The following is a 13,900-nucleotide window of genomic DNA, read 5'->3' on the forward strand; positions in this document are numbered from 1 at the left end:
CCATCTGCTTGATGTAGTTCCCCATCCCACCTATCTGCTTCATGTAGTTCCCCATCCCATCTATCTGCTTGATGTAGTTCCCCATCCCACCTATCTGCTTCATGTAGTTCCCCATCCCATCTATCTGCTTGATGTAGTTCCCCATCCCACCCATCTGCTTGATGTAGTTCCCCATTCCATCTATCTGCTTGATGTAGTTCTCCATCCCCCCCTATCAGCTTGATGTAGTTCCCCATCCCCCCCTATCAGCTTGATGTAGTTCCCCATCCCCCCCTATCAGCTTGATGTAGTCCCCCCCTCAACTTGTAGTCCCTACCCCCCTCTACTTGATGTAATGCCCCATCCTCCACCTCTCTACTTGATCCTGTCTCCATCCCCCTGTCTCCTTAATGTACTCTCTCTCTCTCTCTCTCTCTCTCTCTCTCTCTCTCTCATGTAGTGCCCCTGAGCGACAAGTGAAATTGTTTGCCATATGCCATGTCATTTGCTATGGTGGCTGGTGGTTTAGTGGGTTAAGGTGCTCCAGCTGGATGGACACTGTAAGGGTTACATCTGAGGGGTAGGTAAGTGAGGCTGGTAACCGTTGCCTCGTTGGCACTGAGTACCTCCAGCTGCCTGTGTAATAGGGGGAAAAAATAGCATTAATTATTGTATTAGCATAACTCCTAGGGCCATATTCTGCCTATGTAATAGGCCACAAAATAGTAGTAGTTGGTGTTGTATTAGCATAACTCTTGGGGCCATTTTCATGTCTCTCAAGGAAGCTGCCTAGCACCTTTTCCTTAACTAGTTATTTTTGGATAGGGATGGTTACTGTCAATTTGTGTCATTTATGATGAGTATGGAGGTATTGTAATGATGTAAATGACACAAGAGGATAGTAGGGAGTAATGGAAAGATATTAGAGAGTTTCTAACTGAGGAGAATATGGGCTTTTGTCATCCCCCCTCCCCCCCAATCCTACCACTCACCCAACATTTTTTTTTTTTTTTTTATAGATAGGACTGAGATGATTACTACTTTCTCCCCCCACATCTTTATTACCCTAACTTGTTGGTAGGTGGGGGCACTCACCATCCGTTCACTCAGTGTAGTGCCGCTAAGGGTGTCAGCCCTTTCCTCTCTTCCTTCCTTCCTATTCTCTTTCTTTTCTTCATTCTTTCCTCTTCCTTCTGCCTATGGGTGACTCTGCACTGTGACAAGCCAGATGGTTTCCTGTACACCAGGAAACCATTTACTACGCTAGATGGTAACCATATAACCAAATTATGGCACCTGGTGGTTTAGTGGGTAATTCAGGCGCTCCGATCAGATTGAGCCTGTGTAGGTTTATATCCAAGAGATGGTAAGGGTTTATTGTTCACATAATGCCACTCAGGGATGAGTGAGGATGGCACTCATCTTGAATGTCAGGACCAACTTGCCTAGCCCTGGGTTCCTACAGTCCTCATAGGGCAACATAGGGTTTGGTGATGGATGGATGGATTGCCCTAACTCCACTAAAAGATCGGGTTAGATAGGATCCAAAAACAGAAAGATAAAGCATACAGCCTAAGTAGGATTTTGTTGTATCCTGATGCTATTGAAGGATGCCTTCATGCAGTGGCACAGATATAACCATGTACCCAGTCTTGTTATCCCCTGAAAGGAAGAGGATTGGCTGCAAGATGAGAGCTTGTAGTTCACTGGTTCACCTTCAGAGGAGCCTGGGACTACAATAGCAGGAAAGACATCGTATTGATAAAGATGATGAATATGATGGCAATATTTATTATTAAGCTGATGATCAGTTATTTATGATTATCAGCACAGTAAGAAATATTAACATCATATTGATCTTTATCCATATGATGTTTTTCCTGCTGTACTATAACACTAGGGCCCATATTGTCATCAGTTAACTTCCTAATATCTTCCTATGCAGTTATTCTGCTTATTACTCTGGTAACACAGTTTCTCTCTCCCTACCAGGCTACAGCAATCCACTCTTTCTATCGTCCAAGCTCCGCAACTCACTGATTCCAACATCCGTCAGATCACCACTTTGCTGAAGTTTTATTTTTTGACCATAGGTAGAAGGTGGTCATGCAAATACTGTAGGTGTGTTTTGTACATATAAATGGTTGTAGATTATTTGAACTGGACAAAAGTGATTATGTACAGGATATTTTTATGTTGAAGGTTGTGTATGTGGGGGGAGACTGTCATTGCTATTTTTTTTTTTTTTTAATCCCAGGTTAGAGTTGTAATACATATAAATAGAACAAACTTGTGGTTAATGCTCAGGATGTATCTTAGACACAGACACAAGTAGAGCTGGATCAGTGGATCTTTTTCTAAATGCTCCATTATGTCAACTTTTGTTACTCTTTGCATCAGGACAATTTTCTAAAGCTCTTACAAGTAGTTAATTCATACTAAGTCACTGATGTGTGCTGACAAAAAATTAAAGCAGCTTTCAACCACTTCACATTGAATATTTACCGAGGCCATTCAGTATGGGGCATAAAATGTTTGCTTCCAGACACAACACTGCAAAAGCCAGTCAGTTTGCCATTAGTTTCTTGTGATGGCCTGAATAAGTTATTGTAAAATAGATCGACAAAGGCTTCAAAGAATGTCAGAATAATAGTTTGTCTCAGTTGTTACGTGGGTGGCAATGACACGGCACGGCTCACCCGACCACCTACAAGTGCCTGATCTTTGCATGTAATGTCACCACCTTCACTAGCGATCTCGGAATGCTGTTGGGACAAAGACCGAACGACTGGACCATGCTGCAGCACACTTGCGATGTTGACAAGGGTTGTGGATCCAGGGCTTGAGGGTTCGGACTCATTCGAATTCTAAACAGATTTGTAGTGGGAGCTGGTGAAGAGGGAATGAGCAGAACTACCTTGGACTGAGACTGCAGCCAGTCAGGGACAAAGGTATAGCTGATTCTCACTCCAGCAGCTGAACTGAGAAGACGAGGAATCCAGCAGCTAAGAGTATGAGACACACACCCTCGCTTCATACACTGCTGTGCTGAACCGGAAATATGGCTGCTAAAGTTGTGGGCCAGGTGCGTTGGTTCCACGTACGGAAGGGGTTTGGCTTCTTGACTCGCCGGGACACGGGGGACGACATTTTTATACATCGTTCGTCCATAGTGGCCCCCAACCGTTCCCACCCTGTGCCTTCGGTTGAGGCTGGTGAGGTTGTGGAGTTCGTCGTGGTGGCGGGAGATAAGGGTCCTGCGGCTGCCTCCGTCACTGGCCCTGCTGGCCAGGCGGTGCGGGGCTCTCACCACGCCCTCCCCCGTCGTCGGCGCCGTTGTCAGCCTCGGTCTCCCTCTGCTGCTTCTGCTTCTGCCTCTTCTGCTTCCACCCTAGTCACCATGGAGGTTGCTAAGGCTTTCTTGGGGGGTGATATGGCAGTTCTCACCCAGCGCCTGCCCTCCAACTTCCAGGCAAATGGGCTTCCTGCCATACTCATCCCAGAGTCTTTCTCCTCCCCACCTGTGGTGCGGAAGAGGCCTTGGAGGAGGGCCCCTCGTCGTCCTTCGGGGCATCCTGTGACCTCCACCAGCTTGGTCCCGAGGGTGTTGCAGCTGCAGCCCTCAACTCCACCTACAAGGCTCCAGCTGGCCGGACGTTCAGTCTCTCGCCAGTCTGCCCCGCCGCCACTACCCGTGGTACCTATGGAGGTTGGGGATGCGGTTCTGCCTTCCCCACCTAAGGCTGCTGTTTCTGATGCCCTTGTCTCCCCTGCTTCTACCGTGGTACACGACGGGGTGGAGTCTGCTCCACCTACGGGGCTGGCTCCAGTGGATCGGGAGCCTTCTTGTCCAGTTCATCACCTCACCTGGGCAGACTTTGCCGCCCTTGATGAGTCGGAAATGGACTCCGTGTATCGCCATCTTCACGAGTATGAGGACTCTGCCCCTGTGACTCCAGATGAGAAAGACTTTTCCAAGGGGGATTTCCGGCGGGCTATGCTCTCCTTCACCGAGCTGCACCGGGGATCCCTCCAGACCATCGAGGACCCTGACGAGGTGAAAATCCTCAACCATATCCTCCAGGGGGTGCAGTCTATCTCTACGTCCGACTCCGCCTCTGCCACCAGCTCGGTTTAACTTACATCCTGTGCCCTTCTTCCTGCCATGTTTACGTCCTGTGCCCTTCTTCCTGCCTCGTTCGCCTTTGTGTCTTAGAGTGACTGTTTTCAATGATTTTGGACTTTTTTAAAATTTTGTTGTGAATAATAGATTGTTTGGCCTAATACCCAAAATAGTGGGTGATGGCCATTAAAAAAAAAAAAAAAAAAAAAAAAAAAATTGGACTGTGAAGGGAGAGGGTGACGAGGGCTGGTCGGTGGTCGGCGGAGCCGGGTTGTGGTTTTACATCAATATATATATATTTATCTGTATTTGTGAGTGATATTATCTGCTGACCCATATAGCAGAACTTTGTATATTTCTATGTTATGTTTATTATTCGGTGTGTAATGTGATTCATGCTTTATTGTGGTAAATAGTGTTGGTGAAAGTAAATACAGGTTTTAGGTAATGAGGATTTTTACTGTAGCCTGAAGGAAAAGGAACCCAAGGATTCCTAACCATTGATTTGATACTAAATTTGTTTTGTGGGTTCTGTTACGCACCTTGTTCGGGATCAGCCGGTGTCTGCTCAGAACTAAAGCTACGTGACAAAATTGGGGGCCTGTCTGGGATCATTTTGCTCCTTTTGCTACTTTATTGCACTGTTTTAATTCTGTGTTGATCTAATGTGTATTTAAATTTTAAAGAAGGTAATAGTAACTTTTCAAAATGACGTTTGATGCTGAGCAATTCCTTCAGTCACCTACAGTGGAGATTTTAATTGATTTGAAGAAGTTAGACTTACTTAAAATTGCTGGATTTTAGTGTAAGGAAAAGTTGGTATAAATTTCAAATTAGGAATGAATTGATAAAGTATATGGTGGATGAAGAATTGCTCCATAAGGGTGCACTCGATTATATAGAGCATGATGGTGATATGGTGAGGATAAAGGAACTAGAACTAGAGAATCAGTACCGTATGAGAGAACTAGAGGTTCAAAGAGAAATTAAATTAAAAGAGTTGGAGCTTAGAGCAACAGCACCATCCACGGTTCCTTTTAACATAGCTAGCAATGCGAAATTGGTTCCGCCATTTCAGGAAAATGCAGTGGATAATTATTTTAGATATTTTGAGAAAGTCGCAGTTAGTTCGGGTTGGCAGAAGGAACACTGGACAGTGCTACTCCAGTCTGTGTTAACTGGTAAAGCCCAAGAAATATACATGTCTATGTCTGTTGATGACTGCCGTGATTATGAGAAAGTGAAAAGTGCTGTGTTGAAAGGGTATGAATTGGTGCCTGAAGCTTACCGACTGAAATTTCGAAATCTGCTGAAAAGGGATGATCAAAGTTTCTTGGATTTTGCAAGAGAAAAAGAAAGTCTGTTTGGTCGATGGTGTGAGAGTGAGAATGTGGGTCGTGATTATGAAAAGCTGTGCCAGATGTTACTCGTTGAGGAATTTAAGAGGTGCTTACCTGACCGAATTAAGGTATATATAAATGAAAACCGGGTAAAGGTGTTGAATGATGCTGCCAGAATGGCAGAGGATTATGCCCTGATCCATAAAATGCATAGTGTAGTAGGTACTGAAAACTTTGTAGAACCACAGCCTACTCCACTGACAGGTAAGAATGAGTTCATAAGTGACAAAAGAGAGACGGCCAGCCCTAGTCATAACTCTACTAGTGATAAAAGGAAGCCAGTAAGATGTTTTAACTGTAAGTTGATGGGTCATACTGTTAATAATTGCTGGTTCTTAAAAGATAAAAAGTCCAAGGATGTTCCAACAGCTCTTGCCAGTATTAAAAGTATAAAGGATGTAAAAACTCCAGTAGATGTCAATATGCTTGTAGAGGATACATGTAAGATGGGTAATGTAAGAGATGAATTTAAGCCATTTTGTTCAGAAGGAAGTGTGTCCCTGCGTGATGATGAAAATGGTAAAAAGCCTGTGGTTATATTGAGAGATACAGGGGCGGTGCAGTCACTGCTGCTGGAAGGTGTGATACCACTATCTAGGGAGACTTCTGATGCTAATGTTGTTTTAGCAGGCATTGAGTGTGGGCACATGACTGCTCCATTATATAAAGTTCATCTCGAATGTAAATTCCTTGATGCAGATGTAACTGTAGCAGTGGTGCCTAAGTTACCAATGGAAGGTGTATCATTTATATTGGCAAATGACTTGGCAATAGATATGGTATTTGGTAACTCCAAACTAAAGGTAGCTGTTCTAAGTACTCCAGACCTAAACAGCGGTGAGCCGGAGGAAGCGGACGCCACGGAGGTGTTCCCCGCCTGTTCGGTCACGAGGGCCATGCAACTGGACCACGAATCCAATAAGGCAGCCGATGTGAGTCAGTGTGCATCTTATCCATCCAAGATATGTGGACTAGATGGAAATGTGGAGGGAGACGAGATAGCCTCATTATTCAATCACGAGACTGACAGTGATAACACCAAGCTAAGTAATTTTCTTGTTGAAAAAAGCAGGCTTATAGATCAGCAAAGATGTGATGCAGAACTGCGTAAGATTGCTGAACTAGCTATGTCAGAAGAGGAAGTGTCAGGTGTCCCTACGGGGTACTATAAGAAGGGTGGCGTGCTAATGCGTAAGTGGAGGCCTCGTCACGTGGCTGCAGGAGATGAGTGGCATGTCATACACCAGGTTGTGGTCCCCGCACCGTACAGGTCCCAGGTTCTCGGCCTTGCACATTACTCACCGTTGTCAGGTCATATGGGAATTAACAAGACATGTAGGAAAATAATGAACCACTTTTATTGGCCGGGGTTACGGAAAGATGTTGCAAAATATTGTAAATCGTGTCACCAATGTCAGGTTGTGGGAAAACCCAATCAGAAAATACCTGTTGCACCTCTGTTCCCAATTCCTGCTATTTCTGAACCTTTTAGCCATGTAATTGTAGACTGTGTTGGTCCACTTCCGAAAACTAAGTCTGGTAATAATAATCTCCTCACTATTATGTGTTCCTCCACCCGATACCCTGAGGCAATCCCCTTACGTAAGATCAGTGGCAACAAAATTGTCCAAGCACTAACCAAGTTCTTTTGCACGTTTGGACTGCCCAGAGTAATACAGACTGATCAAGGCAGTAACTTCCTCTCCCGAGTGTTCCAGTCAGCAATGCAACAGATGGGGATAGAACACCGTGTGTCAAGTGTGTATCACCCAGAGTCGCAGGCTGCGTTGGAAAGGTTCCACCAAACGCTAAAGAATATGGTGCGAATTTGTTGCCATGAGAAGGATGATCAGTGGGATGAAATGATTCCATTATTGTTGTTTGCCGAAAGGGAATCGGTGCAGGATACACTAGGGTTTAGCCCGTTTGAGCTGGTGTTTGGGCATGAAGTGAGAGGTCCACTTAAGATGTTAAAAGAGAAATGGTTAAGTGATGATTCTGAAACTAATGTGTTAAAACATGTAATGGACTTTCGCATGAAACTCAACAGGATGTGTGAGCTGGCAAGAGCGAACCTCTGTGACTCCCAGAGATGGATGAAAACGTGGTACGACAAAGATGCTCAGTCACGAACATTTTCACCTGGTGATAAGGTACTAGTCTTCCTGCCCGTCCCTGGGCAGTCACTGAAGGCACGCTATTTCGGACCCTATGTGATTGAGAAAAAGCTAAGTGATCTCAATTATGTTGTTATAACTCCGGATAAACGTAAAGAGTCAAGGCTTTGTCATATCAACCAGATAAAGAAATATATAGAACGTAGAGGTGAAGAGCCTGTTGAAAACTGTAAAGACGTAATCATGCTTCATGATGTAAGGGATGTGACTGATGATGGAGATGAGAAAGATGATCCTCTAGCTAATGTACCTCACTCCAAGTTAGTTAATTCAGACATACTAAATAATCTACAAGAAAAACTTGGACACTTGGATTTAACTAAACAGCAGCAGCTGGCTACATTAATATCAGACTTTGCTTGCCTGTTTTCTGATGTTCCAGGTCACACAAATTTAATTTATCATGATATTGATGTTGGCACAAATAGTCCTGTGAAGCAGCATCCGTACAGAATTAATCCTACTAAGCATAATCAGTTAAGGGATGAAGTCCAGTACATGTTCGGGATTATAGAGCAAAGTGTAAGTGGTTGGAGTTCACCATGTATACTGGTACCTAAGTCTGATGGTGGGATTAGGTTCTGCACGGATTTCAGGAGAGTGAGTACTTTGACTAGAGATGATTCATATCCCATACCACGTATTGATGACTGTATTGACCAAGTTGGCAAGGCAAGGTATGTAACTAAGGTGGACCTGCTGAAGGGCTATTGGCAGATTCCCCTGACGGAAAGGGCAAGAGAAATATCTGCGTTTGTGACTCCAGATGGACTCTTTCAGTATTGTGTAATGCCTTTTGGTTTGAAAACCGCTCCTGCGACCTTCCAGCGTCTAATTAATGGTCTAACGTCGGGGTTAGATGGATGTAGAGCCTATCTGGATGATATAATAATCTACAGCGAGACCTGGGATGATCACCTGGTGAGGCTGCAGGCGTTGTTTGAGAGGCTCAAGGAAGCAAACCTAACGGTAAACCTTGCTAAGAGTGACTTTGCCCATGCGCGGGTCACCTACCTGGGATATATAGTGAGTCAAGGTCAAGTAATTCCTCTAAATTGCAAGATTGATGCCATTGACAAGTTTCCAGTACCAAAATCAAAGAGAGAGGTGATGAGGTTTCTTGGCATGGCTGGTTATTACAGAAGATTTGTTAAGAATTTTTCAGATGTAGTTGCTCCATTAACTGATTTATTAAGGAAAAATGTAAAGTTCATTTGGTCAGAATCTTGTGAAAATTCATTCAAGACAATCAAAGCTATGCTGGTATCCTCACCCATTCTTAACTCTCTTGATTTTGATAAGGGATTTATACTTTATGTTGATGCCAGTGATGCTGGTGCAGGAGCAGTGTTATGTCAGACAGACAGCAGGGGTGTTGATCACCCAGTGTGTTATTTCTCTAAGAAATTCAATAAGCACCAGAAAAATTATTCTACAATAGAGAAAGAGGCATTAGCTCTGATGCTAGCCCTGAGACACTTTGAAGTCTACTTATATCCTGCTCGAGAACCTGTGAAGATCTATACTGACCATAATCCTTTAACTTTCATAGCAAAGATGAGTGGGAAGAACCAAAGGATTTTAAGATGGAGTTTAGAAATGCAAAAGTACAATTTGGATATTAACCACATAAAAGGAAAAGAAAATATCCTGGCTGATGTTTTGTCCAGAGGATAGGTCAGATAATGATTGAAAACAGATTGTAAATAACTAATAATATATAGGTATCAATATTATTGTTATCAATGTAAAGATTTCCTCTTCAGTTGACCACCTAATGTTGCCCAGTACCTCTCCTAAGATAATGTGTGTGCTTAGTTTCCTGGTGACGAAGTATATAACAAGTATATAAGAATGTACCGTGAAATAATAGGATCTATGGGTTTTGGTAAAAAAAAAAAAAAAAAAAAAAGTTAATACTTTTTTTTTCTTTTAAGGAGGGAGGTGTTACGTGCGTGGCTATGACACGGCACGGCTCACCCGACCACCTACAAGTGCCTGATCTTTGCATGTAATGTCACCACCTTCACTAGCGATCTCGGAATGCTGTTGGGACAAAGACCGAACGACTGGACCATGCTGCAGCACACTTGCGATGTTGACAAGGGTTGTGGATCCAGGGCTTGAGGGTTCGGACTCATTCGAATTCTAAACAGATTTGTAGTGGGAGCTGGTGAAGCGGGAATGAGCAGAACTACCTTGGACTGTGAAGGGAGAGGGTGACGAGGGCTGGTCGGTGGTCGGCGGAGCCGGGTTGTGGTTTTACATCAATATATATATATTTATCTGTATTTGTGAGTGATATTATCTGCTGACCCATATAGCAGAACTTTGTATATTTCTATGTTATGTTGTTTATTCGGTGTGTAATGTGATTCATGCTTTATTGTGGTAAATAGTGTTGGTGAAAGTAAATACAGGTTTTAGGTAATGAGGATTTTTACTGTAGCCTGAAGGAAAAGGAACCCAAGGATTCCTAACCATTGATTTGATACTAAATTTGTTTTGTGGGTTCTGTTACGCACCTTGTTCGGGATCAGCCGGTGTCTGCTCAGAACTAAAGCTACGTGACAGTGCACAACTAATATTACTATACAGTTTCGTAATCTAACTTGGCTTAAAATTAGCATCTTTTCCATTATCACTGTACAGTACTTGTAACTAGAGATTACCTAGAATATTATGCTAGTCAGGAGGAAGTGCTGTGAAAATGATGTTTCTGGCACTGAACAACATGAATTTCATCTACAAAATTATGAACATTGGGCCAAGTTTAGGTGAAGAGAGTATAGCCATGTACCATATATATATAGTAAATGAATGTTATTTTGTAAAAATAAACACTTGTATGTACATTGTTAAACTCTTGTTTCAGTTGCCTGTCTATACCCTTTTTACCTTAACTTGGTCCAAATTTCTTTCGGTCTTCTGTTCTTGTGCTAAGTACTGTTTGGAGTACAGCCATATATGATGCTGGTATTCTTAATCAGTTATACCATTGTTCTGTATCACTGTATAATGTACAGTATGTATTAGTGTATAATGTAGCACTAAAGTTGTCACTACTCATGGTGGCTGCAAAATAATAACACCAGCATATGGGAAGACATCAACACTTACAGATTTTATACAAAAAAATATATATATATTTTTGAGGCCAAATAATTATATTGCAGTGACATCTTTAGTATTACATATTATTGATACGGTATATAACTACCCCACACTGCTTAGACCTGTACACTGTGTTAAAAGTTTACCTCCTACACCTTATGCAGGAGAGGCAAGGTAAACAGAAGGGGAGATAGGATGGGATTTGTGTGTGTGTGTGTGTGTGTGTGTGTGTGTGTGTGTGTGTGTGAGTGAGGAGGGTACATATGACAAAGGGGAAATGGGATTGCGTGCGTGCGTGTGCGTGTGCGTGTGTGTGTGTGTGTGTGTGTGTGTGTGTGTGTTTGTGTGTGTGTGTGTGAGAGAGAGAGAGAGAGAGAGAGAGAATTAAGGGGATCGGGTATAATAATGGGAGATGGATTGTCTGAGAGAGAGAAATAAGGGGGGAAGACACGTGCGATAAGGGGAGATGGGGTGTCAGAGAGAGAGAGAGAGAGAGAGAGAGAGAGAGAGAGCGTTACAGGTGGGGGGGGGGATTCTTTCCTCAATTTATGGCCCGTAAAAAATACAAAATGTTTTCCGTGCACTGACCCACGCCATATATAGATTTAATACTGGATGGTTTAGTAGTAGTGGTGGTGGTAGTAGTAGTAGTAGTAGTAGTAGTAGTAGTAGTAGTTGTTGTTGTTGTTGTTGTTGTTGTTGTTGTTGATGTGAAATGTGAACCCAGTGGACTGCAGGTTGGAATTATTGTGTAATGCTGATTATTATTTTCCCACCCATCACCAGTAATTTATCACTAAATTGTGTCAGATTTCCTGCCCATATCCCATACCAGGGCTCTTGCTAACTGCCGATGGTTGCGAGCCTTTTGGCTCCTAAGGTTTCAGCTTTATGGGCCAAATAAATTTTTAGTAGCCAAACTGACTACGAGCCGAAATAATTTATGAGCAATAAATATATTTATCTATTTATTTACACATTGTCTATTTTTAAACATTCACAGTGGCGACAAGGAAAGACTTAATAATCAGTCACAATGTGCTTTTTTGTTCATTTAAGTGAGATTTACTTATTTTTTAGTTTACTGGCTTTTTAAGTGAATGTATTGTCTCCTCGCCAAAAGGCGACTTGCATGTAAAATTTGTTCGCTGAAGGGAAAAAATACTTGCATTTGCGAGCTGTGGTTCACCAAACAAGAGCCCTGCATACCCCTGTCATGCTATCATTATCCTGCCCATATCCCATACCCCCATCATACTATCATTATCCTGCCCATATCCCATACCCCCATCATACTATCATTATCCTGCCCATATCCCATACCCCCATCATACTATCATTATCCTGCCCATATCCCATACCCCCATCATACTATCATTATCCTGCCCATATCCCATACCCCCATCATACTATCATTATCCTGCCCATATCCCATACCCCCATCATGCCATCATTATCCTTTTTTTTTTTTTTTTTTTAATGCGAGGAAGAAGGAACCAAAGGCCATGAGCCCGCAGTTCCAGTTCCCTCCAAGAGAAAAACAAAATACAGTAGAGAGCCAAATTCAAGATCCGATCATTTTGAGATGCCTGGACACACTGCGTTTGAAAGACTGGAGATCATAGGCAGCAGGAAATACAGACAGAGGGAGACAGTTCCAGAGCTGACCTGTTGCATAAATGAAAGACTGGGAGTAACGGTTAACTCTTGCATTAGAGAGTTGGACAGAAAAGGGATGAGAGTTTGCTGCCAGACGGGTGCTACGCGCCTGTCGTAGAGGTGGAGGAATGCAAGCAGACAGTTCAAAGGAGCAGTGACCATTAAAGTAGCGATAGAAAAGAGATAAAGATGCAACAGTGCGGCGAAGAGACAGAGGTTGAAGGGAGTCAGTAAGAGGAGGAGAGTTAATGAGATGAAAAGACTTTGACTCCACCCTATTGAGAAGAGCCGTATGCGGGGAGCCTCCCCACACATGAGAGTTGTACTCCACACAGGGGCGGATAAAATCCGTGTATAGAGTCAACAATTGTGCAGGGGTAAAGAAAGAGCGGAGTCGGCTTAGCACACCCAATCTCTTGGAAGCAGATTTTACAAGAGATGTAATATGATCTTTCCAAGATAAGTCCCGAGTAAATGAAACTCCAAGCATGTTCAAGGATGATGCAGGATTAAGCTGAATATTATTAAACATTAGTGGGTATACCTGTGGAAGATTTTGTCGGGTTGATAGGTGTAAGAACTGAGTCTTAGATGTATTAAAAACAACCATATTATTTTTACCCCAGTCAGAGATACGACCCAAGTCAGACATTAGGTGTGCCATAGCCTCATCCCTTGTTTGTTGAAGTAACTGTTGAGATGGGCGTTGCGGGAACCGAATGGAAAGGTGAAGGGTGGAGTCATCAGCGTATGAGTGGATAGGGTTAGATGTACAGCTTAGAAGATCATTGATGAATAAAAGGAAGAGAGTAGGTGATAGGAAAGAGCCCTGAGGAACACCACTGTTGATAGATCTAGGAGAAGAACGATGGCCGTCTACAACAGCGGCTATAGAACGACCAGAAAGGAAGCTAGCGATGAAGGCACAGACAGAAGGATAGAAACCGTAGGAGGGCAGTTTGGAAATTAAAGATTTATGCCAGACTCGATCGAGATGTCAAGTGCAATGGCAAAGCTTTCACCAAAGTCCCGAAAGGAGGATGACCAGGAGTCTGAAAGGTAGGTGAGAAGATCGCCAGTAGAGCGTCCCTGACGGAAGCCGTACTGACGATCGGAAAGAAGGTTGTGATAGGAAAGATGCCTTAAAATTTTTCTATTGAGAATTGACTCGAAAACTTTGGAAATACAGGACGTTAAAGCAATTGGACGATAGTTGGAGGGTTGGGAGTGGTCACCCTTCTTTGGGACTGGCTGAATGAGAGCAAACTTCCCCCCGTCATGCTATTATTATCCTGCCCATATCCCATACCCTCGTCATGCTATCATTATCCTGCCCCCTCCCACCCCCTCTTTCGCTCTGCTAGCCATAATGTCTCTCCTTTATCATTACCAAGACTGGTTTGGAAAATAATTGCTTACACAAAAATTTCAGCCTTCAGTCCACTGGG

At 43.2% G+C, this 13,900-nt stretch overlaps 1 protein-coding gene across 1 annotated transcript; it reads left to right on the forward strand.

The window, feature by feature from the left end:
* Positions 1 to 4,958: 4,958 nt before the first annotated feature.
* Positions 4,959 to 9,356, forward strand: LOC145391924 (uncharacterized). Its single transcript, XM_080266415.1, has one exon. It carries the CDS (start codon positions 4,959 to 4,961, stop codon positions 9,354 to 9,356), a length of 4,398 nt encoding a protein of 1,465 aa, XP_080122541.1.
* Positions 9,357 to 13,900: the final 4,544 nt, after the last annotated feature.

Source organism: Coenobita brevimanus, chromosome 20, assembly GCF_032717465.1.
Source record: "Coenobita brevimanus isolate Jiangsu-jjx chromosome 20, ASM3271746v2, whole genome shotgun sequence".
Classification (NCBI taxonomy): Eukaryota; Metazoa; Arthropoda; class Malacostraca; order Decapoda; family Coenobitidae; genus Coenobita; species Coenobita brevimanus.

Bases quoted from the DNA above. Each gene is read 5' to 3' on its own strand.
- LOC145391924 (XM_080266415.1), top strand. From the start codon at position 4,959: ATGGTGGATGAAGAATTGCTCCATAAGGGTGCACTCGATTATATAGAG.